This window comes from Arvicola amphibius, chromosome 8, assembly GCF_903992535.2.
Source record: "Arvicola amphibius chromosome 8, mArvAmp1.2, whole genome shotgun sequence".
Classification (NCBI taxonomy): domain Eukaryota; kingdom Metazoa; phylum Chordata; class Mammalia; order Rodentia; family Cricetidae; genus Arvicola; species Arvicola amphibius.
Genome location: NC_052054.1, coordinates 78,286,012 through 78,309,876, shown reverse-complemented (window position 1 = coordinate 78,309,876; position 23,865 = coordinate 78,286,012). Strand labels below are relative to the sequence as shown.

The 23,865-nt window shown below is 54.1% G+C and overlaps 2 protein-coding genes across 2 annotated transcripts in view; one reads left to right on the top strand and one right to left on the bottom strand.

Annotated features, from left to right (window-relative positions):
- The window catches only part of Actn4 (actinin alpha 4), a 65,261-nt gene extending 58,106 nt beyond the window's left edge, over positions 1-7,155 (top strand). Inside the window, exons 12-21 of the mRNA XM_038338783.2 lie at positions 312-462; positions 1,924-2,032; positions 2,145-2,285; positions 2,372-2,554; positions 2,644-2,778; positions 3,458-3,637; positions 4,217-4,363; positions 4,898-4,978; positions 5,749-5,907; positions 6,020-7,155. Of these exons, the coding sequence (XP_038194711.1) occupies positions 312-462; positions 1,924-2,032; positions 2,145-2,285; positions 2,372-2,554; positions 2,644-2,778; positions 3,458-3,637; positions 4,217-4,363; positions 4,898-4,978; positions 5,749-5,907; positions 6,020-6,178 (1,445 nt within the window). The 3' untranslated portion in view covers positions 6,179-7,155. The remainder of the gene's footprint in view (positions 1-311; positions 463-1,923; positions 2,033-2,144; positions 2,286-2,371; positions 2,555-2,643; positions 2,779-3,457; positions 3,638-4,216; positions 4,364-4,897; positions 4,979-5,748; positions 5,908-6,019) is intronic.
- Capn12 (calpain 12) lies at positions 7,083-19,508 on the bottom strand. Its single transcript, XM_038338784.1, has 21 exons — positions 19,272-19,508; positions 18,238-18,307; positions 17,990-18,108; positions 17,684-17,817; positions 15,835-16,003; positions 15,204-15,278; positions 15,020-15,105; positions 14,850-14,924; positions 13,490-13,653; positions 13,172-13,407; positions 12,800-12,811; positions 12,425-12,633; positions 12,124-12,166; positions 11,987-12,046; positions 11,312-11,369; positions 10,914-10,984; positions 10,753-10,815; positions 9,740-9,818; positions 7,752-7,868; positions 7,603-7,661; positions 7,083-7,520 (listed from the first exon to the last, which is right to left on the bottom strand). Exons 1-21 carry the CDS (start codon positions 19,506-19,508, stop codon positions 7,494-7,496), a joined length of 2,163 nt encoding a protein of 720 aa, XP_038194712.1. The 3' UTR covers positions 7,083-7,493.
- Positions 19,509-23,865: the final 4,357 nt, after the last annotated feature.

Sequence of the window (23,865 nt, the reverse complement as noted above, 5' to 3'; positions counted from 1 at the left end):
ATGGGTATCTGTAACTTTTCAACTGTCCTACCCTCTGTGTCTCCCACCGGTAAGAGATGCTGTTGAGAGCATGGGAGCTAACACTGACATGTCTGTCCCAGACCCATGCCACCAGGAATCCCCTAAGCCTGCACAGAACCTCATGGAGCATAGCTGGGCTTAGAAATCCCTGAGGAGCAAGGAAGAAGGTTCCAAGAGTTTCTAAGCTCCATTCTCTAGAATAGATGTGGTCCATATTGCTGCACCTCTCGTCTTGGATAGCTCTGTGGCTGACAGGCTGTTGTTCAGATGCCCCTCTGCCACACCTGCAGGGAAGGAGGCCATGCTGAAGCACCGGGACTATGAGACAGCCACCTTGTCAGATATCAAAGCTCTGATCCGCAAGCACGAGGCCTTCGAGAGTGACCTTGCTGCACACCAGGACCGCGTGGAGCAGATCGCTGCCATTGCCCAGGAGCTCAAGTATGTATGCGTCTGTGCACCGTAAGCGTAGAGCTCTATCCTCACACATGCCGGGAGAGCCGTACATTTAGATTCTCCAGCAGAGGGATGGACTCTGGTTGCTTGTCCCTCTCTCCCCTGCCTGCCTCGTGGTGTAGCTCTCCAGGCCCCCCCTCCACGTGGGGAGCACTGTACAGTGAGCCTGTTGTTCTGCCTGCTCAGAATACACTCACTGTAAGGGTTTCCAAATGGCTGCTGTGCCCCCCTCCCCCACCCCAGTCAAATAAATTTGTGCATACAGTACACTGCGCCTCAGGAGCCAGTGAATGGGGCCCTTATTCTACCATTGCAGTGGGCCCGGGGAGTGGGAGCCTAGCCCATTACTTCATGGAAAATCCACAGGTTCTGGAGGAGCTCCTAAAATAGCCGTCTGCTCCAAAATAAGCTCCTTGTTGGAGCTGCTTTTTCTGCAGACACCCCCACCCATTAGTCACCCCAGACTTGTACAAACTGCAGGGCCTTCCCACCTGTGCCATTGGGGCCATAGGAGCAGGGCTGGTTCCTCTTTCCTACCACTGTGGGCTACAGGGTGCTCATTTGCATACCAGAGGCTGAACTATGGTACTTGGGACCCATAACTTTGTTTGGTACCATGGTGTTAGCCTCCAGATACCTACTTGTCCAAACTAAGGGAAGCAATGGAGGCACTTTCATATGAGTGACAAGTGGGGTGCCCCTAAACAGACGTGGAAGGCCAGGTTAGCCTGTTCTTCAAATATTAGGTCCCAGAAACAGTATTTTAGACATGGCTCTAGGGGAAGTACCCTCGGGGTGGGGGGGGGGGGAGGAGAGGAGAGAATTTGTCAAACAAGCATGCGGACACATTTGTATCCCAGAGCACATAGAAAAATCTGCATGATGAGACGAGGGTCCCATGAGCTCTGGGTTCAGTAAGAGACCTTGTCTCAAAAACTAAGCTGAAGAGAGCCAGTGCTACATTAGCCTCACAGCCTCGGTTTAATCCCCTGAATCTACTAAAAGCTGGATGCTGTGTAACCCTGGCCTCCTGACTTCCCAGAAGCTCTCAGGCCAGCTAGCCTGAAGTATGCAGCCCAGCAGCAGAAACCCCAAGGTAGGAGGGAGGCAACAAATCTGGAAGGTTGTCCCCTGACTTACACAGTTAAACTGGGTATAGTGGTACACACTTTTAATACCAGTACTCAGAATGTATGTAGGGGAAGGAGCCAGGTGATGGTGGCGCAAGCCTTTAATCCCAGCACTCAGAAGGCAGAAGCAGGCGGATCTCTGAGTTCAAGGCCAGCCTCGTCTAAGGAGCGAGTGCCTGGACAGGCTCCAAAGCTACCGAGAAACCCTGTCTAGTCCAGAATAGGGTGTTCTTCGCTGCTGTCACCTGATACATGGGGTGGTGTGTGTGCAGTCCTGCCCACCTGCTGGGCTCATCACAGTCTGTGTGTTTCACAGTGAGCTGGACTACTATGACTCCCACAATGTCAATACACGGTGCCAGAAGATCTGCGACCAGTGGGACGCCCTGGGCTCCCTGACCCACAGTCGTAGGGAAGCCTTGGAGGTGAGGAGGGCTGTGTCACCAGGGAGCCTGGTGCCCTTTGGGGATGTTGGGTGTCTGTAGGTCTGACTGACCCTGCTTCCCTTCCCTGTCCGTCCCTCTTTGCACACTGTAGAAAACAGAGAAGCAGCTGGAGACCATTGATCAGCTGCACCTGGAGTATGCCAAGCGGGCTGCTCCCTTCAACAACTGGATGGAGAGCGCCATGGAGGACCTGCAGGACATGTTCATCGTCCACACCATTGAGGAGATTGAGGTGCCCTACCCCGCCCTCTAGGGGACACCCCTACCCCAAAGCTTCAGGAGGGCAGGCTGCACTCCTTACTCCCATCTGTCCTCTAGGGCCTGATCTCAGCCCATGACCAGTTCAAGTCCACCTTGCCAGATGCAGACAGGGAGCGTGAGGCCATACTGGCTATCCACAAGGAGGCCCAAAGGATCGCCGAGAGCAACCACATCAAACTGTCGGGCAGTAACCCCTACACCACCGTCACCCCCCAGATCATCAACTCCAAGTGGGAGAAGGTGGGCCGGGGCCCTCTGGGCACGCAAGGGCTGGACTGGCCAGGTGGGGGAGCTACCACCTGACCTCAGCTGCTGCATATCCCCCACAGGTGCAGCAGCTGGTGCCAAAGCGGGACCATGCGCTCCTGGAAGAGCAGAGCAAACAGCAGTCCAATGAGCGCCTGCGCCGACAGTTTGCCAGCCAAGCCAATGTGGTGGGGCCCTGGATCCAGACCAAGATGGAGGTGAGCCCAGGCAGGCTACCTGTCAACTGAGAGAGCTGGGTGTGGTCCCTGTGTCCTGGGCTGCAGATTTATTTCATGACTAGCAGACCTGATTTCAGCTCTTACTGGTCAGCAGATGGAAAAGAAAGCCTGGCTAAAGATTGGCCTGATCTGAGCCTGGAGCTGGCCTGCCTTCCACTTGGGTGCTTTTGCTTACCACTCTGTGAGGGCTGCAGTGTAGCTGTGAGGAATATGGTACTCAAGGAGCCTCCTGACAGGCATGGAGGGTTTGTAGGGCGGCCAGTAGCAGTTCAGTGCACCTTCCTTGCATCCCAGCAGACCCTGATGGTCATGTTGGTGGCTCCAGGGTACTAGTTTCAGAGTACAGTGATGGGGAGCCATGGGCACGGGGCTCAGCCAGCAGCCAAGTCCTGATGCCAAATGCCTGTCTTCCATATATATATATTATTTTACTCGTTTTTAAGGAGCAGAGGAGCTTTATGTAGGGTGAAGTTGTGTGCACTCAAAAGGTGGATGCTGTCAGCCTGTCACAGTGCAGGGCCTCACAGATTAGCTGTGTAATGCAGGCTTCCTGCCGGCACCAGAGAGTGGCATGAAAGCTGCAGGGAACAGCAGGCCTTCCAGACGGGGCTGCGGGGCAGCAGCCTGGGCTGGTGTCACCTGGATCTCCTCCCTGCAGGAGATTGGGCGCATCTCCATCGAGATGAATGGAACTCTGGAAGACCAGCTTAATCACCTGAAGCAATACGAGCGCAGCATTGTGGACTACAAGCCCAACCTGGACCTGCTGGAGCAGCAGCACCAGCTCATCCAGGAGGCCCTCATCTTCGACAACAAGCACACCAACTACACCATGGAGGTGCGCCCACACACACTACACCTTTTAAAAACTGTGGAAAGGTTACTGAAAAGCTGGACAATGGCCCAAATTCTGTCTTCAGGGCAGAAGCAGGAGGAGTGGGAGTAATTCTAGCCAGCCTGGAGCACATGTGGAGGGAGACCCTGTCTCAGAACACCAAAAGTTTAAAAAGAGAAAGAGATCTAGAATTACCCGAGTCAGACTGCCTTTTGTCTGGAGGGGTCATATTCCCACCTACTTGAGCAAAAAGCCCTGGCCCTTGTTAGACAGCCCCCTAGTATGAGGGGCATTGTTGTGCTTGGACCTGAGAGTCCAGTTCCACATCCAGTGTGCCAGCACATGGTGCCACAAGCCACCATGGGATTCCACCCCCTCGGAGGGTCCATTATTAAACAGTGGCCAACATAGCTCTAAAGAGTTGTGTATGATACAAGCATCTTGGCATTTGTGCCCCTGCCACATACATAGGTGTAGGTGAGGCCCATGATTGGCAGGGGCTGCCAGGAGATACCAGGACCCTTGCCCATAGATATGGTATAGAGGCTCTTCTCCCCCAACCCTAACTTGTTCCTCCCTCAGCATATCCGTGTGGGCTGGGAGCAGCTGCTCACCACCATTGCCCGCACCATCAACGAGGTGGAAAACCAGATCCTTACCCGAGACGCCAAGGGCATCAGCCAGGAGCAGATGCAAGAGTTCCGGGCATCCTTCAACCACTTTGACAAGGTAGGCTGTCCCCCCACCCCCCGTGCTGGCACAGTATGGCCTTTTTTCCCGTTGTTTTGTCCTGTCCTACCCTCTTCATCTCTGCGTCCATCCATCCATTCCATTGACCACTGTCCACAGGGTGGGCAGGAACCCTGCCCTCCAGGCAGATAGGACTCTGGTCCGCCATGCAGTGTTTTTAAAATTCATATCCTGATGACCTTTTGACCCAGTACCACAGCTGCTCAGCTTCTGTGGGTACCAGTGTGCAGCCACCTATCCCTCTCTCCTAAAGTCAGGAAAAGGTTCTCTTATCTTTGAGCCCTGGACTTGGTCCTCCATGATACCCACTCTAGCCCCACTGAGGCCATGGGACCCTCTAACTGCCTCGCCCATCCCTGGCCACCACCTCGTCTACATCACCTCTAACTGTGTGTTTCCCTTCCCCATGTGTCCTCCTCCCCTGCCCACTGCATGTGGCCTGGCCCCTCTCCCACTTCTGTGGCCTGGTCTCTGCACTGCCCCTGTACGCCTGCCTTCGATGGCCCCCGGCAGGACCATGGCGGGGCACTGGGGCCTGAGGAATTCAAGGCCTGCCTCATCAGCCTGGGCTACGACGTGGAGAATGACCGGCAGGTACGCACACCCTGGGGCCCCAGCAGACTGTGGCATTAACTGCTCTCTTCTCTCTCTCTTCTCTCCCTCTCACCATTCCCCCTGCCATTATGTGCTGTCTCCCTGGCTCTCATGTCTCTCTGGTCACTTTCCCCCTTACCTGGTCTCTCATGCCTCCCTGCTCCTCCACTGTGCTCTGTCCGCTGTGCACATGGGGCCTACTCTGGGCCTGGCCTCTGCTATGCCTGCGTCCTGGGAGCAGAAGCAGACAGGCAGCATGGACTCAGATGACTTCAGGGCTCTGCTTATCTCCACAGGATACAGCCTGGTACGCAGCCTCTGCCTCCCCTGCCTCTGCTCCTCCCCCAGCCCCTTCACTGCCTCCTGAGCTTCCATATCTTCCTGGGGACACTCCTCCACCCTCTAGTGCAACACGGCCTTGCCTGCCTCCTCCTCTGCTCTGCTGCACTTGAGGGGCTGGGGTCCTTCCAGTGACCCCCAACCCCGCTCTTCCTACAAATATCCAGGGAACAATCTTCCAACTCTATCCCCTTCTCTTCTGTTTCTCATTCTCTTTCCCCACCCTCCAGAGCTGGGACAGTGGACCCAAACCCGTCTTCCCGAAACATGGGGGGAGGAGACCAAGGGGCAAACTCCCAAGGCCTGGTACTATCTAGCCAGGCGTGGCCAACTGGCTGATGGCATGACCTTTCTGTTCTTGAATTCTTCCAAACTGAATTTGTAAGCAGCCTCATTAAGTCATGCGTACCCTCCCTACCCCCTCTCCACAGGGTGATGCTGAGTTCAACCGTATCATGAGTGTGGTCGACCCCAACCATAGTGGCCTCGTGACCTTCCAAGCCTTCATTGACTTCATGTCCAGAGAGACCACAGACACAGACACAGCCGATCAAGTCATCGCCTCCTTCAAGGTCCTGGCAGGAGACAAGGTGAGCAGGGCCTACAGAAGCACTGGGGCGAGCGATGAGAACCTCAGCCGACTCTGGGCACTAGGTCATGTGGGTGAAGTGGGTGCTTCAGAGTCCTGTCCTGTGCCTCCAGAACTTCATCACCGCTGAGGAGCTGCGGAGAGAGCTGCCCCCCGACCAGGCAGAGTACTGCATCGCCCGCATGGCACCCTACCAGGGGCCTGATGCTGCTCCTGGCGCCCTCGACTACAAGTCCTTCTCCACGGCCCTCTACGGGGAGAGCGACCTGTAAGGCCCTCAGCTGCCCCGACTGGACTCCCTCGGCCTCCAGGAGGGGCTGAGGAGCCCTGCCCAGTCCTGACTCTGTATCTATGCAAAGAGCTCTTTGTGGTCCTTCTAGGGGCAGGCAGGGAGGGGCGAGGGAGGCCTCGAGATCAGCACTGCTGGTCTGCTAAATATATGTGTGATGAGTTGTCGGGTTTTAACCTGTATGGAGGGGACACTGGGCCCTCGGGCACCCTCTGTGTCCCAGAGACACCTTTCCAGCCCAGGTCCCTCCTTTGCCCCTGAGGCCCCTCCAAGGCCTCCCCTCACATCCAGGCCAAAGCCCCATGTGCCTTGTCCAGGAACCACCTGCCCTGCAAAGTCCAGCAGAGGGCACCCGCTCCCCTGGACCAGATGTCAGTGGCTCCTTTCTCCCCCCTCCCTTGCCCCTTTGTGATTACCAGGAGCAGAGGACCTGCCATCATCCCTCTGCCCCAGGAGTGCCGGTGGGGCAGTCAGCCCCCAGCCCATCTGGGCTCTGGGTCTCAGATTTTTAAGGACCAAAACCAACAAAAACACAAAGAATGGAACAAACAAAAAAATCTTTAAAAAAAAAAAAAAAAGGAAAAAACCTAAAAACCTATAAAAAAAAAAACTATAAAAATTAAAAACTTCCAGAGAATTACTATTTACTTTATTAACTTACGGATTTATTATATAAATATATATCCATCTAGCCGCATATCTCTGCCACCTCTCTCACTCTCGTAATGAAGACATAGTTGATTCAATGCCCTCCCCAGCCCCCTCCTGATTTTCCCCTTGTTTGCGGTGGGCAGGGGTCTGTGGGGACCTCCTGAGGTGGAGGTGGGCTGCTGGCCTGCCTGCCTGGTAGTGGATGGGTTTCACCCCTTTGAGTTTATTCTGATTGATTTTTATTTTCTTGGTTTCTGGATAAACCACCCTCTGGGGATGGGAGAATAAAACATGTAATATTTTTAAGAAGGAGTCTAGTGCCATCTTTTCTCTCCATTGCTTTCACACCCTAGGGAGCTTGCAGGGCCCACCACATGTACCCATGTGTGGACGTGGGCCTTTCTAAACAGGGACTAGCATATGCGCAGGCTTCAAAAGGAAAGAAGGCGGTTCTGTTTGTGGAAGCTCAGGCCGTGATTCCAGTGCTTGAGAGGACATCACCAGAAGAAAGACAGCAGCGCCACCACCTGTGCAGGGGTGGGTTGGGACTAGCCCCAGGGGGGTGCATGTCCAGGTTCAGCTTCCACCACTGGTGCCAAGCAGGGCAGCTCAGGCCTGGAGGAGGGTGGCCTCCCTCAGCTTCTGGCCTAGGAGAAGGTAGCCACCTCCGACCACTGAATAGAAAAGAGAGAGAGAACCTTGAAGCAGAGTCCTCAAGATGGTGCTGGAACCACCCTGTCCCTCTTGCTAGCTCACCTGTTTGTGAGTCAGGCAGACGACCCCCTCACCACCATCCAGGTGTTGGCTGCAATGGCCTGTGTTTGAGAGGCAGGGTAAGTACCCAGCACTAGTCCTGGGGTACAGTACACCCCAGCATACCCCACCCAGCCAGAAGCAGCACTCACGGAAGATGCAGGTGAGCCGGGCTGCACAGGACACAAAGCGTTCAAAATCCACTCTGAGCCGGCTGTCCCGGTAGCGGCTAGTGAGGGACTGCGTCAGCTGGTTGTTCAGGTGGAAGCCTAGGAGGAGGCTGTGTTGGTTATGCTGCTTTTTGTTTGAACTGGGCGCGGGGGGGGGGGGGGGGGGAGAAGGTAGGTGTATGTAGTGTGTGTGCCTGTGCAAACTAAAGGCCGACTTGGTGTCTTCCTCAGTCATACTCCACTGTGTGACACAGTCTCACTGAAATCCTGAATCAAGCCAGTTTCTTTTAGCTAGCAAGTTTCCTCTGGGGAGGTCACTTGTCTCCTCTCAAGTGCTGGGCATTTAGGTGGGCTACAGTGTCCCCTGACATTCACATGGGCACTGGAGATCTGAACTCTGACCCTTATACTTTAATATGTAAGTATTTTACCAAAGCCATATTCCTGGCCCTGTGTTCTATTTTGTGTTATGTTTAAGCAAGGCATGGCCTCCAACTCCTTTTAAGTAGCCAAGGATGGTCATCAACTGGTTCTCCTACCTCCACCTTCCAAGTGTGAGATTTAAAGCCTGGGTTTAACTTAGATGCGAGGTGAGCACTCTGCAAATGCAGTCTGGGCTTTATGTTGCTGTTTTGGAATGTTAGAGAACCTGGGCCTTTGCACATGTTAAGCAAGTGCTATCCACTGCACTGTGTCTCAGACCCTCACTGGGGGATTCTAGGCAGGGGCTCTACCACTGAGCCACACCCCAGCCCTTCAGTGGGGGATTCTAGGCAAGGGCTCTCCTGCTGAACTGCATCCACCCCACAGCCCTTTGTGTATTTTATGAGACATTAAGTTACTTGACCTACAACTTGCCATCTTGCCTCTGCCTCTCAAGGTACCAACAGTTGCGGCTAGCTTTGTGGTTGTTCCTTCAGAGGTTGACTGTCTCCCTGCTGGGAACATTGGAGAACCCTGCTGTGTACTTCTCTTCTGAAGCCATGCCTAAAGTATAGTCATGGGCCTTGTCACCTCTGCTGTAGAATCACAGGTTTCAAGAAGCCCAAGGCCTGAGGACTTGTTCCTCCCAGCTTCTATGTACCGCTTACAGTCCCAACGGTAACTGCACAAGTCTGCACTGTATCTTTGTGTCCTCACTCAACAAACTCCAGGTCCCACCCCACACACAAACACCTTGCCCAGAGCTAGGTTGCTTGAAGCAGGTCACTCCCTTTGATGTTCTTGTACCCATTCATATTAGCATATGCTGGTCCAGGCCGGGCTGAAGGAAAACCTGGCTAGATGGGGTAGAAGGACATGAGAGCCCTTGGCCAACCTGTTAGAATTGCTGAATATTCCTAAAAAGACATCAGGTTCCTTCTGTCTGGAACAACCTTTGGCTTGTGCCACTCACTTGGGGTTTAGCACAGGACACAGAGAAGGGGGCAGATGGATGGGTAGGTGATCCAGTGAATGCCCGTCCTCCCTGTCTATCCTGTGTCCTGCTTCTTTGGGTTCAACACCCTGGCCCCAGCTTTCTACTCTGATGCTTCCGGATAACGTCTTAATTGTTCCTGGACTCTTGGCCACTTTCTCCAGATCTCGTACTTGGAATCTGTCTCTTCCACTGGGCAATTGTTCCACCCCTAAATCTCCCTGGCTCCTTGTACTTGGTGGTCACAGTTAGAAGCATGGACCCAGCCATCTTCGAGAAGCTTTCAGCAATCCCACTGAAGTCCCCTAACATACATCTCCCCGTGGCTTCGGGTCCTGGGTGGGACTTCCTCTGCTGTAATGCAGGTGCTTTGGGATGTTTGGAGAATGACTGTCTTTGCATTCCACCCTACACATTAGCCATGTCACAGAAGCAGAGGGAAGTTAGTGCTGGGCCTTGGGAACATCCCCAGTCTGGGATGGCCACAGGCTGAGGTGTTCTGAGAGGAGGAGTAGGAGCTGTCCTTACAAGCATCCCAGGTCCCCATCTGTACCTGCAGCATTCAGTGCCAGCCTTAGCTCATAGGAGTTCATTGTCCCGGAGGCATCTTCATCGAACTTGTCAAATATGGCCTGGAGGGTGGAGAGGCAGATAGATGGGAAGGAATTCCACTCATATCCCTGAGCATTGATACTGCACTGTGAAGTAGCCAAGAGAGGGCCTCTGAGGCCCCGGCTCCCCTGGCTCCTGGCTGGGGACCACTGTTCACATGTATATCTGACAAGAGAACAAGCTCCCAGGCAGGCCCTTGGGAACAAGTTCAAATCTTTCTACCCACAAAGGCTTAGGGGAGGGCTTTATAGCTGGGGGCTATGGTCCCACAGGATCCTGCAGCTACTCCTCCCTCGCTTAAAGGAGTTCCCATTGGTAGCTAAGCAAAGGCTAAAGGCTTCTTGGAGGGAACAGGTCTATAGTCAGAGGGCAAAGGAGGAGCTGAGTTAGGAACAGATCAGTCTAGTTCCTGCTCTCAGAGGGCCACAGTGGGGTGACAAGAGCATTATATCTTTTTCTTTTTTTTATATTATTTATTTATACAGTAGTCTGCCTCCATGTATGCCCGCACACCAGAAGAGGGCACCAGATCTCATCACAGATGGTTGTGAGCCACCATGTGGTTGCTGGGAACTGAACTCAGAACCTGTGGAAGAACAGCCAGTGCTCTTAACCACTGAGCCATCTCTCCAGCCCCGCATTATATCTTTTTCACTCCCAAGTTGGCATGGGCGGTCCAGTGCTCCATTGGTGGCCCGCAGGACATTAGTGTCTAGAGCAGAGGTTCTCAGCTGGTGCATCGAGACCCCTTTGGGTGTCAACCCTCTTCTACAGGCATAGCAGACATCCTACGTATCAGATATTTACAGTTCATAGCAGCAGCGACATCACAATCATGAAACAGCAACGTGGTTTGGGTCGCCACAGCCACAAGGAACTTCATTAAAGGGTCCCAGTGTGAGGAAAGCTGGGAACCTCTGCTCTAGGAGGGAGCTGGTCCCTATGTCACCTTACCTGCCATACCAGGAGATGGCTCCAGAGTTCCTGGAAGTGGTGTAGGGCCAACCTTCGCCCGTGCTGCAGATGAGGACATCTGGTTACAATTAATGTCCCATGAGAGGCAAGGGAGAACCCCAGCATCCCTGTCCCTCCTCCCCGTACACCGTCTCACGTACCCCAAAACATTTCACAAGCTGCTCACAGGTCCGAAGCCCAATCTCTCCAGAAGTCCCGGCATTGGCCCTAGCTACAAAAAAGAAATCCCACACCTCTTGCATATGGAGAAACATCACAAGAGCTATGTGGACTAACTCCCACAGTGGGCATTTATAGGAACAGGTGCAGAGTCCACGCCTGACAAAGCCAATAAAGCTGGGGTCCCAAGTCTTTGCACATGGTGGTTCTCAGAAGCCGGGGGGGGGGGGGGGGGGGAGGGGGGTGAGTGATCGTAGCCCTCATGTGACCATGAGACCACAGAAAGCTCAAGCTGAGCCTTGGTTCCCCTCCCATCATGCATAGAGGCTCTGGGTGTGCCGCTCCAGTTGCAGAGACCCCCTCCCCTGGCCAAACTCACCAGGCTCCAGAGCAATGCTTATTAAGGTCTGCAGCTGAAGTGCATCGAGTTCCTCCTCCTAGTCAAGAAAGAGCTACTTGTGAGGCCACTGGTTCAATCATCTAGCTAACGAAGGCTCTGGGCCAGGCCCTGTGCTATGTCCATAGTGCTGAGGCAGCGGTGGCTACCTTCGTAGGGTTCAGCTAGAGGAGGCAGGTCTAGCCCCTGTGTGGTCACGACAGCGATGGTTAGGGCTCCATACGCTGGCTGTGGGAGCCCACAGTAGATAGATGACAGAGGAGGTCACTTAGGAAAGACTCTGGCGGGGGGTCTGAATCTCCAGAGAAAGCAGGTGCAGATGGAGAAAAGCCCGGTGGCAAGGGAGATCGTTGAGCACTCCCAGAGGAACACAAACAGGAAAGCATCACGGAAGTAAAGGGGGTCACCCAAAGCCCCAGCATGGAGGCCCAAGTCTGTAACACTAGCACTGGGTTACCTGAAGGAGGCCAACCTGGTCTGCAAGATGCAGAGTTGTTCCAGGGCACCCTGCTCTGGAGTTTTGTTCATTTCTTTGGTTTTTTGTTTGTTTGTTTGTTTGTTTTTAGTTTGTTTTGTTTTTTGTTTTTTTGACACATAGGGAGAGAGGGAGCTTTGTATCATTTGGTCAGACACCCCCAGTCCCCGACCCCTCCTCACCTCTCCAGCCAGCTCCAAAAACAGCTGTGCCAGCTCCAGCTCCAGAGGCTTGTAGGGGACCTGTGGAGGGGAAGAGTTCAGTCCCCTCCCAAAGTTCCACCCGCTGCGTCCAGTCCCCGCCCACAACAGTCCGGCACCTGGAGGGCGTCCAGGTCCGCGCTGATCACGTCGTCGATCTCCCTGCAAATTACGAGGTGGAGGAGGATTTCAGGCGGGGAGTCTCAGCAGAGGAAGTGAGTGGAATCAAAGGGCAGTGGGTTTTATCGGGGTGAGTATGGGTGGCAGAGATTCCAGGGAGGGCGTGGCTGGGATGCAAGGGCGGGGCTTTGCGGTCCCTGAGCGGGATTTGGTACCAGGGGCTAAGTGGATGATTCTAGATTGAGGTCCCTGGGCCGAGGTCGGGGTCGGGGGGGCAGGGGAGGTGGGGCACGGGCTCACACTGCGGTGTGGCTGCGTTCCGAAAAGATGCGCAGTGTGAAGTCGGCTTCGTCGCCCACGCGGGAGGCGCTGGGTACCACCAGGTAGTGGCCCGGTGGCAGGCGGCAGCGGCGGCTTACGTCGCGGCGGGCGCAGAACACCGAGCGGTCAGCTCGCAGCAATCCCGGCAAGAGCGCGCGACTGCGCGGGGAGTCCCAGAGGCCCAGCAGCTGCGGGCGGGGCTCCATGACCACCACCACCCTAAGCTCCCCACCCAGCCCCCTGGTCCTCCACACACACACCCAGACTGTCTAGCCAGGCCCTCCCGTGTCCCTGGTCTTCCAGCGCTGGTCGACCAAGCCCTAGGGTGGGTCTGGGGTCGCATCTGAAACCCACCTCCTCGGGAATCTGCAGAGAGGAAAAGTGGGGGGGGGGGCGCAATGTGCAGATTCTCCCCCCTGAGCCCCCACCCCTCACACCGTTCTTTTTTCTCAATCTTTAATATTTCCCTATCCTAATCTCAGATCTAGGTCCCCTCCGACCGCTTCCCCAGCCCTTTCCTTTCCACCTATATCCTAGTCCCTTCCCAGTCCCCTTAGTCACCTCCTGCCCTCTGACTCCGAGCCTTTTTCTGTCCATGTCCCTGAATCCGTCTCTCCAGTTCTCTCAACAACAGCTCTCCTCCATGAGCCCCCAGTTCCCTCCTTCCCGTTACGACACTCGTGTGACCCTCTGCCCCTCCAGACCTCAACTTGACCTTGGCCTCACCTGGAACACGTGGAAGCCCACAGTGAGGTAAGTGAGGCCCCTGGCCCTCAGACACCGGCGGTTGCGCTGGATGAGCGACAGGAGGACCGTACACTTGGGCATGCGTCCTCCCCTTGCTGGGCCCCGCGCCCCTGCTGCTCCCCAACCCCCCCAGGGTCCCTCTTCATCATCTTCATCCTCTTCCTCATCGGGCTCCAGCAGCGTCAGCCGGAACTGGGGATTGGTCCAGAAGGTTTCTGACAGAAAAGAAGGAGGTGGAGTTCCCAGCCTGCCACAGCCCCCGCCCCAGCTTACTTCTCAGGGGCCCGCAGGCCTCACCAGCACTGGGCTGGCTCCCGCCGGAGTTGAAACCTCTCACCCAGCGGCCCTGGAAGATGTGGATGTGCCAGCCTCCGCCAGCAGGGCTAGGGCCCAGCACCTCAGGGCTCAGTGAACAGATCTGGACCGTGTTGAAGTGCGTGAGGAAGTCCTCAAGCTCCATCCTGGACAGCACCGACCATGGGAGATGCCCAGTCACCCCGGAGTCCAACTTGAGGGACCCCAGAAGTGGTCTCCCACCACAAAGCTCCCAGTTCCTTAAATACTGCCAATTAAGCTCCACTCTCCAGAAACCCTGAAGGTCTGAGGCCTTGTCAAGTCATCCGAGTCACAAATGCCCCACTACTGGGGATATTTACAAACTCTAAAATATCTTCAAATTAACTTTAGAAAATCTTCAAGTAGGGCCAGGAAGATGACAGAGCCGGTGAAAGCTATCCTTGCAGCTCACCTTTGGTTGCACGCTAATTACTTTAACCGTATAAAGGTGTTGCATTTGTTTCTGCTGCTTTTGTTAACGGTGCAAAGACATGTGACATTATTTGAGTAATAAAATTAACCTGGAGTCAGGAGGCTGAGTTAGCAACTAGCTGACAGGAAGTGGTAAGGAGGAACTATGAATGAGGGTGTGTAGCAAGGGTTCTTTAGTGGGGGCTGAGCAGAAGAAAGGCCCCTTTGTGGGGGAGAAAAGGAGAGGAGGACGCCGGGGGTAGCTACACAGCCAGCAACTAAAAAAGACGTAAAGAAAGACATAGAATAGAGAAAGGTAAAAGCCCAGAGGCAAAAGGTAGATGGGATAATTTAAGAAAAGCTGGTTAGAAACAAGCCACGCTAAGGTTGGGTATTTATAAGTAAGAGTTAGTCTCGGTGTTTATTTGGGAGCTAGGTGGTGGGCCCCCAAAGAGTAAAGAGTTAAACAAACAAACAGGAAACCAGTTACAGCCTGACAACCTGAGGGAAAGGTGATCTCTCACCTCCGCGCATTTGTGCACAGATGCAGTAAATACAACGTATATATCGAAAGCCCCAAATGTCACTAAGCCTCCTCAGACGCCCCAAATATGATTCTGTCCCTCTCAATTCCCCAAAACCAGTGTTTCCAAATTCCTTTAGATTCCTTCCATGGGCTAATCATGGTGGGCTCATGCCTGCAAGTCCTGCACTGGGGAGACTGAGGTAGAAACTGGCCTGAGTCTGAGGCTATGCTGGTCTATGTAGTGAATTCTAGGCCAACTCTCTGAAAACAATGCCCTTAACAGTCCTGTTCCTACTGCTTCTGCCCTGACTTGTCCAACCCATGCGTTTCTGTCCTTTCTGTCCCAGTGTCCCTCCCACAGGTAGAGAACTCACCAGAACTCACCAGAACTCACCGTCCTCCTTTTTCACAAGCAGGGCATCTCGCCACTCAGAGGGAAGCATGTCCCAGCGTGGACAGCTAAAAGAGACCAATGTGAGATGTAGGCAGGTGGGGCTGAGCACCCCCCAAGCCCATCCCACCTATCACCCCCACCCACCCTACACCCATCCCACCTGTCACTCCAGGGCCCAGACCACTCCACACGGCCCCAGGGGTTCCTCAGCCGCAGCAGCCGCACCTTGGTGAAGCCCAGGAACATCTGAAGACAATGTCATCAGTGAGGGTGGGTGGGGGCATCATCACAGAGGGTAGCATGGGGACACCCGTTAGCCTAGCCCAGCAATGGGTGTGACTCACCTTGTGTGTACCTGTGACAGAATACGCATGTCCCTTTACCAGCCCTTCATCTGTGCGGATCTCGCCCCGATCACTCTGAAGGAGGATAGGATTGGGAAGCTGGGGTTGGGGACAGGTCAGTTTCTCTCTCTGGCCTCCCAGTTCTCTCTCTCTCTCTCTCTCTCTCTCTCTCTCTCTCTCTCTCTCTCTCCCTCCCTCCCTCCCTCCCTCCCTCCCTCCCTCCCTCCCTCTCTCTCTCTCTCTCTCTCTTTCCTCCCAGGACTGGTCAGTTCTCTCTCTCTAGCCTCCCAGAACAGGTCAGGTTCTCTCTCTGGCTCCCAACCCTGCTCCATGCTTCCTGCCCAGGAGCTGTGCCAAGGCGCTCAGAGAGGGTGACAAGAGACACAGAAAGGAGAGGGAGAAGCCCAGGCCCTGGGTCACAGGCCTATGATCCCAGCTACACAGAAAGCTGAGGCAAGAAGATCACAAGTTCAAGGCCAGTGTGGAGGGATGCAGTTTCTCTGTAGAGCACAGGCCTAGGATCTGGAGGTCAACAGCAGAAGGTAGGAAAGACAAGACACTCTGCTCCCCTCCCAACGCATCCCTGACTGTGATGGTTTAGCGGAGGTCCATTTGGGGGCTCGGCTCTCACCAGGGCAGTGGCACCCACAAGGGACTCCTTGGCCAGTGCATGGCGGAGGGCAGCAAAGAGACCTGGAGTGTTTCGTCTCAGGTAGAGGACCTCACCCACGCCTCCCGTAAAGTCCACAAAAGCCTCATTCATGTGACCTCCTCGCATCACCTCGTAGGAGCCATGGAGCCTGTTGGAGCAGGTGGAGATGGGTCTGAGGCACATAGGAAGATCTCTGTCATGGGTGGGGGACTCTATCAAGGTAGGGGTCCCTAGCAGCTATCACAATTATATGTGTGTGTGTGTGTGTGTGTAATATATATATGTGTATTGGTTTATGTATTAGTTAATGTTTATATGTTTTGCCTGCATGTATGGCTGTGCACTACATGTGTACAAAGTCCAGAGAGGTATTAGGTCCCTGGTACTGAAGTTAGAGACAGTTGTGACTGGGAATCAAACCTGCAAGAGCAGCTACCACCCTGAACACTGAACCATCCCTCCAACCCCCTCCAGTACCCCTCTTATTTTTGAGACAGGATCTCATTATGCAGCCTTGACTGGCCATGCACTCGCTCTGTAGACCGGGTTTACCTCACACTCACAGAGACCCGCCTGCCTCTGCTGTCAGAGTGCTAGAAATAAAGGTGTTCTCTGCCATGCTCAGCTTATTTTTTGTTAGTCATGGTATTACTACACATTCCAGTCTGACCTTGTACTTGTAATCCTCCTGCCTCAGTGTAGTCAGTACTGTGATTACAGGTATAGGCTACCAAGCCTGGCTCAACCCCTGAAATATTCAGAGATGAAGCGGGGAGCTCTAACAGCGTTAGGCCTGTGATCTCTAGAATCAATGTGTCAGGAAGCCATGGGCCCAGCTGGGCCAGAATTGTCAGCCTTTCGTGAACCTTCGAGGCTCTGGAAGGCTGTGAAGGCGAGGCCTATGGGGACTTGTCAGGGCTTCCACGGCCTGAGATGGGAGAGAATGTGCTATGGATGTCTCACGGATCAGGAGAGATGGAGCGGGGTTCAAGGCCCTTCAGGGAATAGGATTTAGCAAATCCAGAGCCTGATAGATGTGTGGGATTTCAGGATCTGTAGGAAATATGGGTATCAGCAGACTTCCAAGAATGTTTGTGGGAAATGTCAAAAGGGGAGACCTTTAAGATTTGAAGACTCATAGGTTGAGAGTATGCCTCAGTGGTAGAGCCCCTGCCTAGAATCCCCCAGTGAGGGGCTGGGGTGTGGCTCAGTGGTAGAGCTCCTGCCTAGAATCCCCCAGTGAGGGCTTAGGGGTATGGCTCAGCATGAACAAAGTCATGGGTTCCATCTGCACATACACACCCTTCCTAAATTAGCCAGGAGTTCTGCATGCCTGTAACCCATGTCCACAAGAGTCCAACAAAGAAGAGTTATGAGTTTGAGGCCAGTATGGGCTCCCTAATGAGACTCTGACTATAAGTAAATAAATAGAGGAGTTTCCACAGCTTGGGGATATAGTTCAGTTGGTACAGTGTGTGCCTGCCTAGCATGTATGATGCCCGGGTTCAAGCCGCAGCACTGCATAAACCTGTAACCCCAGCACTCCTGAGGGAGAGGCAAGGACGTCAGGTCTAGAGCCTCCTTGACTGCATAGCTAGTACCTAGGCAGATGAGGCTGCGTGAGGTCCTTTCTCAATAAAATACCAAATAATGAAAGTTCTTCTAGGAGAGTGTTGTGATGCTAGGGCCCTGGCTGCTGAGACTTGATCTGGGGTCCTCAGTTGTATGTCTGGAGGACCCCAGATGACCCCAGATGTTGGTACTCCACATAGCTTGGGGCCTGTTCCTGAGACTTGGGGTGAGAGCTCGGAGGGATTGGCATTCTTACTTGGCATAGGCCTTTTCCAGCAGAGGGGCCCAGAATTCATTCCTCTGTTCCGAGCGCACAAACATCAGCTTCCCCTCACGCACAGGAAGCCTGTCGTCAACCACCACGTCCACCCAGCGGCCAAACTGCCAGAGCTAGGGCAGAGAAAGGGCAGGAGTGGGCTCAGCTTCCAGGCTGCCTGAGTCCAGTCTTCCTTTCTGCCCACCACTTCCCAAATTCCGGAATCCCAGCCCCCAGGGGAGAACTGTGAAACCAAGGTCATCTTCCAGGGGAAACTGAGGCATGGAGCAAGGAACTGAGCTCTACCTGAAAGTGGAAGACCCCCGCGTATCCATCTTGGAAGCTTTGTCCAGGAGGAACCACGCGGTACAGGAGTCTGGGGTACAGTGTCAGGGAGGCGGCGGCCGCTAGAAGCCAGCAGTTTCCTGGGAAGGGAATAGGCTTAGATTAGATGAGGAGGGACCAAGGGACCAGCAAACTCAAGAAGACAGGGAACGATGGAGGGGAGAAGACGGAGGTGTGGAGCTGTCCAGACCCTGGGTCAGAGGGCTCACCCAGGCTTCCCTGACACACATCTGTCCTGCTCATGTCTTCACAGATGAAGTGGGGTTCAGCACAAAACTCCTGGAAGATGAAGACTCTGGTGAAACCAGGAAAGGGAAGACTGGAGCAACTGAGACGCCAGAGGCCCAGGCCCCTCCTGACACCAGTATCCTAGGTAATAAGGGCCTCTAACTCTCGGAAGGCCTGTGGGTAGGAACTTGGCTTTCCTGAACTCTCCCCGCCCCCAACCTCAGGCTGAGCCTGTTGTTATCCATCCAGCCCCACTTCCTCAGAACCAAGGTCTAGGCCCAGCCTCTTTCTTCAGACCCAGAAACCTAGGCCCTCCTCCCTCAGACCCAGCAGTCCAGGCCCAGCCTTTCTCCCTCAGACCCAGGGCTCCAGGCCCAGCCTTCTTCCCTCAGACCCAGGAGTCCAGCCCCAGCCTCTTCCCTCAGACCCAGAAACCTAGGCCCTCCTCCCTCAGACCCAGGGGTCTAGGCCCAGCCTATTCCCTCAGACCCAGAAACCTAGGCCCTCCTCCCTCAGACCCAGCAGTCCAGGCCCAGCCTCCTCCCTCAGACCCAGGGGTCTAGACCCAGCCTCTTCCCTCAGACCCAGAAATCTAGGCCCTCCTCCCTCAGACCCAGGGGTCCAGGCCCAGCCTTCTTCCCTCAGACACAGGGGTCCAGACCCAGCCCTCCTCCCTCAGACACAGGGGTCCAGACCCAGCCCTCCTCCCTCAGACACAGGGGTCCAGGCCCAGCCTTCTTCCCTCAGACCCAGGAGTCCAGCCCCAGCCTCTTCCCTCAGACCCAGAAACCTAGGCCCTCCTCCCTCAGACCCAGGGGTCCAGGCCCAGCCTTCTTCCCTCAGACCCAGGGGTCCAGCCCCAGCTCTCCTCCCTCAGACCCAGGAATCCAGGCCCAGCCCTCCTCCCTCAGACCCAGGAAAGCAGGCCTAGGCCTCCTCCCTCCGACTCAGGGATCAAGAATCCAGGCCCAGCCCTCCTCCCTCAGGCCCAGGTCCCGGCTCAGCCCCACTTTACATAGGGCCTCTTCCATTCCACCCCTTTGGCCTTCTCTGAGTCGGGTCCCAGCTTGTCATAGCCAAGGGCATCAGGACCAGCAGAGAAGTAAGGGTCACGAAACAGGATCCCGGATTCCAGGCAGGCTGTCCGGATGGCTTCGTAGTTCTGGCCCTTAAAGAGCTGCGGGCCCCTGGCTCCAGCCCCGGGCCCGTCCTCCACCAGCTGGATGGTGACCTTCCTGCCGCCACTCTCCATCCGGATTCTCTGGACTCACAGAAGGACCCAAGCCCTTTAACCTCCTGAGTCACGAGGCGGGGCTTCTGTTCCATTTGTACCCCGCTGGGGGTCTTTAGGCAGCCAGGAGCATTCTGCCTTGTTAATATTAATTGGTGGTTTGGGGTGCGATGGAGCAGGGACGCCTCTTCAGTGGTTTCCTCCCTGGGGCGTGGAGCCTTCAGTTGTGGCCAGCTGAGCAGCTTAATGACCGGCAGCGCCACGAAAGGTAGGCAGACCTAGAAGGACCAGCCGCCACCACGGGAGTGCCGGGAAGGAGGTCAGTGTGGGGGTGGATTTCTGTTCCTGTTGCCACATCTCAGCACCACCTGGCCTCCCTGTTTCCTTGTCTGCCTTTTGGGGAGCAGTGCCTGGTAGGCAGGTGCTCTCTCCTGGAACCACATCCCCAGCCCTCCTTTTACTTCTTTTTTTTTTTTTTTTTTTTTTTTTTGGTTTTTCGAGACAGGGTTTCTCCGTGGCTTTGGAGCCTGTCCTGGAACTAGCTCTTGCCGGGCGGTGGTGGCGCACGCCTTTAATCTCCTTTTACTTCTTATTTTCATACACGGTCTCACTGAGCATCTGAGGCTAGCCGCTCTCACGTCTCCTGCCTCAGGCTTCAAGTGATAGATCTATTGTGTGTGTTGGGCTTCTGTTTTGTTGTGTTTGACCAAGTCTTATGTAGCCCGCTGGGCTGGGAATCAAACCCAGGGCCTTGTGTGTACTCTGCCGTTTGAGCCAGTTCACAGGGAGACTTTATTTGGATTTTTTGTTTTGTGTCAGCCCCCCTCCCCCCATACACATAAGATGACAAGTGACAGCCCATGCCCGCCCCTTAATGGTTTTCCTTTGCTTCTCTCTACATCTGCGTCTTTGTTTATGCTTGTTTTTTTTTAATGGGGGGGGGTATTTTGGGTTTTTGGGGTTTTTTTTTTTTTTTTTTTTTTGAGACAAGGTTTAGACCAGGCTGGCTTTGAACTCCCAGGGATCTGCCTGCCTGGAATCAAAGGCATGTGCACCACCCTTAGCTTGCTTCTGCCTCCGATTTTGCCTTTCATCTCCGGTCTTGTCTGTCAACTCCACTTTTTGACACTGCAGCCCACACGCAGCCTCCATCACTCACTGAGGATGCAGAATTCCTCCAGGCCTTTCTGCTGGCTCTCAGGCAGGTAGACCGAGGTCAGCTAGGTCACCCAGGCAGGACTGACTACAGAAATCCTGCCCTGTGCTCACCCATGCCCAAGCTGCTGGCCCCTTCCCCAGCTGAGCAGGGGCTGAGCAACAGATGTAGGCAGATCCCTGATAAGGTAGACCCCTCCCCCCCCATCCTGGTCACCTTGGTGACACTGAGATGCCACTCACACTTTCAGCAGCCTTCCATCCAACCCCTTCCCTCCCAGCACCATGGCCAACAACAGGGGTTGTGTGAGGCAGAAGGATCAGAAGTTCAAGCCTCAGCTACACAGCAAATTCCAGACTAGCCTGGACTACAAGGGACCCTGCAACAAAACAACAAAGAAAACTCCACAAATTTTTCTTCCAGGGTCACACAGGGCCCCAGAGGGCAGGTATCCGATTTAAACCTCAGCCACTGACTTTGTCTGAAGCCAGGTGTATATGCTCTTCACACCTGTGATTCCAGCGCTTGGGAGGAAGAGATCAGAGGAACCCGAATTCCAGACCAGCCTAGGCTGAACAGTGGGGCAAAGGATTGTATGCTTTGGGCTGACCCTCATAGGCGTCAGGTGCCTCCGTTTCTTCAAATAGTAGTGTCTGTAACTTGCCTTTCTCCCTCTCTTCGTGCCTCTTATTTATGTTTTTGCCAGGGCTGGCGATGGCCTCCTACATGTTAGTCAAGCCTCTACCACTTCCCTACCTCTTGAACCCCCAAGCCTGTCGTTGTTAGATCCAGCATCCCTTACATGTCCCCCGTCCCGTCCCATACACCGCCCCCCCCCCCCCCCACCAGTGGCTTATTCTCTTGCCGGTGGCTCTCTTAAAGGCTGGTTCCGCTAAGACTACCTCGGAGAATGAGAGTGATATACAAGCACAGCCAAGCGATGGGTCTGCCTGACGCCCCCGCCCCGCCCCGCGTATGGGGATTGAAGATGTGCACCGCACATCCAGCTGTGGTGAGGACGTGCTTTGGAATGAATTATCCAGTAGTGGAGCTGTATCGGCCACCTCCTGCTCTTAGCAGCTGCCAATACCCGCCAGACAGAACTGATGCTTGCAAAAGACAAATTTCGGGGAATTCGGGGCATTAAGCCTGTCCTTAAAGGCTGCGATACAGTTCCGTTGGTAAAATTCCAACATGTAAGAAGCCCTGGGTCTCAACCCGACACTGAATAAACTGGGTTCAGGGTGCGCAGCTGTAGTTCCAGCACCCGGGAGGCGAAGGCAGGAGGATCGGCAAGGTCATTCATTCCTGGTTACAGATGGAGTTGGCCGCACGGGTTTGGAAATGAAGGCCGAATGGTGAGCAGAGCTGGGATGAAGCAGCTCCGGGTGACACAGGCAGGCACAAGCACAGCCACACAACCTGTTCTGTGAGTCGATGAGGTTGCAGATTTGTGCTCTGAATGTACCTTTCGTACAAGGTTCATTTGAGGTCAACTCGACTGTGTCCTTGGAAAACCCTATGTGACAACCCTAGAGGTGGCTTCAGGGACTAGTGAAGGCAGGATCAAGACACCATCCCCCAAGATGGACGCGATCCCTGAACTCTACTCAAAGAAGGGTAGAAGTATCTAAAATATTTTTGCTTTTGAAAATTTATTCTTTTTTTTAATTTTATGGCCATGGGTGTTGGGTAGCCTGGAACCAGAGTCAAAAACAGTTGTGAGCTGCCATGTGGGTGCTGGGACTTAAACCCGGGTCCTCTGAAAGAGCAGTCAGTGCTCTCAACTGCAGGGCCATCTCTCCAGCCCTGAATCTAACATATTTTAGCCAGCGTTGCACACCGACTCACCAATGTGAACTCATTTTTAACATCCGCCATGCTGATTAATAAGTCACTGAGCACACAAGTGGAGACTGGTTCCTGAATTCCTCCTTGGCGACTCAGTAAGGCTGCTGCTTCTGAGAGCAGAAAGGTGGAATCTCTGGCCATAAATGCCCTTTTAGCTTTTTTAAAAGGTAGCGTGAAGGGCTGGAAGCATGGTTCAGGGGTTCAAAACGCTTGCTGCTCTTCCAGAGGCTCTAGATTTGGTTCCTAGCACCCACAACTGTCTGTAACTCCATGCAGGGGGTCTTATGCTGTCTTATGACCTCCTTTAGCGCCTGATGCAAATGCATACGAGCAGACGAAACACTCATACACATAATCTTCTTAAAAAATGACTTGTGTGGGTGAGGCTTGGTGGCACACACTTTTAATCCCAGCACTTGGGTGTCAGAGGCAGGAGGATCCCTGTGAGTTCAAGGCCAGCCTGGTCTACAGAGCGAGTTCCATGCCAACCAGGGCTCCATATCCTCCTGCCTCACTGCGCTGAATGCTGGAATCATGGGAGTGTGCCACCAAATCCTGTTTCCCATTTGGCTTTGGATTAGCTGCTGGTTGGCTTCCCCGGGAACGAGTGCGCCACACTGCGACAACTGCTGGCCCCTGGCTGGTGACTTAAATGACAAATACTAACATTACCGTGACATAATAGATTGAGTTCCTGGGAAACAGACTCTGAGGGGTAGCTGTGTCCAAGAGGAAGTGAGAGGCAGGGCTAGCTGGGGAGAAAAGCTGACACCTAAGCTGGGATGTGGCTCAGTAGAAGCCTGCTCAGCATGCATGGAGCCCTGGGTCCGACCCCAGAACTTGTTCCTCTGGAAAATCAGCAAGCGTTCTTACCCAGGGAACTCCAGCCCTGAATGAATTAGCTTTTGGGACATGGTCTCAGGTAGCACAGGCTGACCTTGAGCCCACCAGACAGGCGGGATTCCTGAATTTCTGGCCTCTACCTCCTGAATAGATTATAGGTGTACAGCGCCGGCTTCATGAGGACAGCTAACCCAGGGTTTGTACCCTAGACAACAAGCCCTCGAGGCGCTGGGCTACATCTTCAGCCCTCATTTCAACTTTTTCTTTCTTTTTTCTTTTCTTTTCCTTTTTTTTTTTTTTTTTTTTTTTTTTTTTTTTTTTTTGGTTTTTCGAGACAGGGTTTCTCTATAGCTTTGGTGTCTGTCCTGGAACTAGCTCTTGTAGACCAGGCTGGCCTTGAACTCAGAGATCCACCTGCCTCTGCCTCCCGAGTGCTGGAATTAAAGGCATGTGCTGCCCGGCTCCTCATTTCAATTTTCAGTCACCTCATAGGGACTGTGCATATTCACGAGGCAGAGAATGGCTTCT

Coding starts and splice junctions, on each gene's coding strand:
- Capn12 (XM_038338784.1), bottom strand. CDS start 19,508: ATGGAGAGTGGCGGCAGGAAGGTCACCATCCAGCTGGTGGAGGACGGG. Junction 18,109..18,237: donor TGTGTGTCAGGGAAGCCTGG/GTGAGCCCTCTG, acceptor TTCCCTTCCCAG/GAAACTGCTGGCTTCTAGCG. Junction 7,662..7,751: donor CCGGCTCACCTGCATCTTCC/GTGAGTGCTGCT, acceptor TCTCAAACACAG/GCCATTGCAGCCAACACCTG.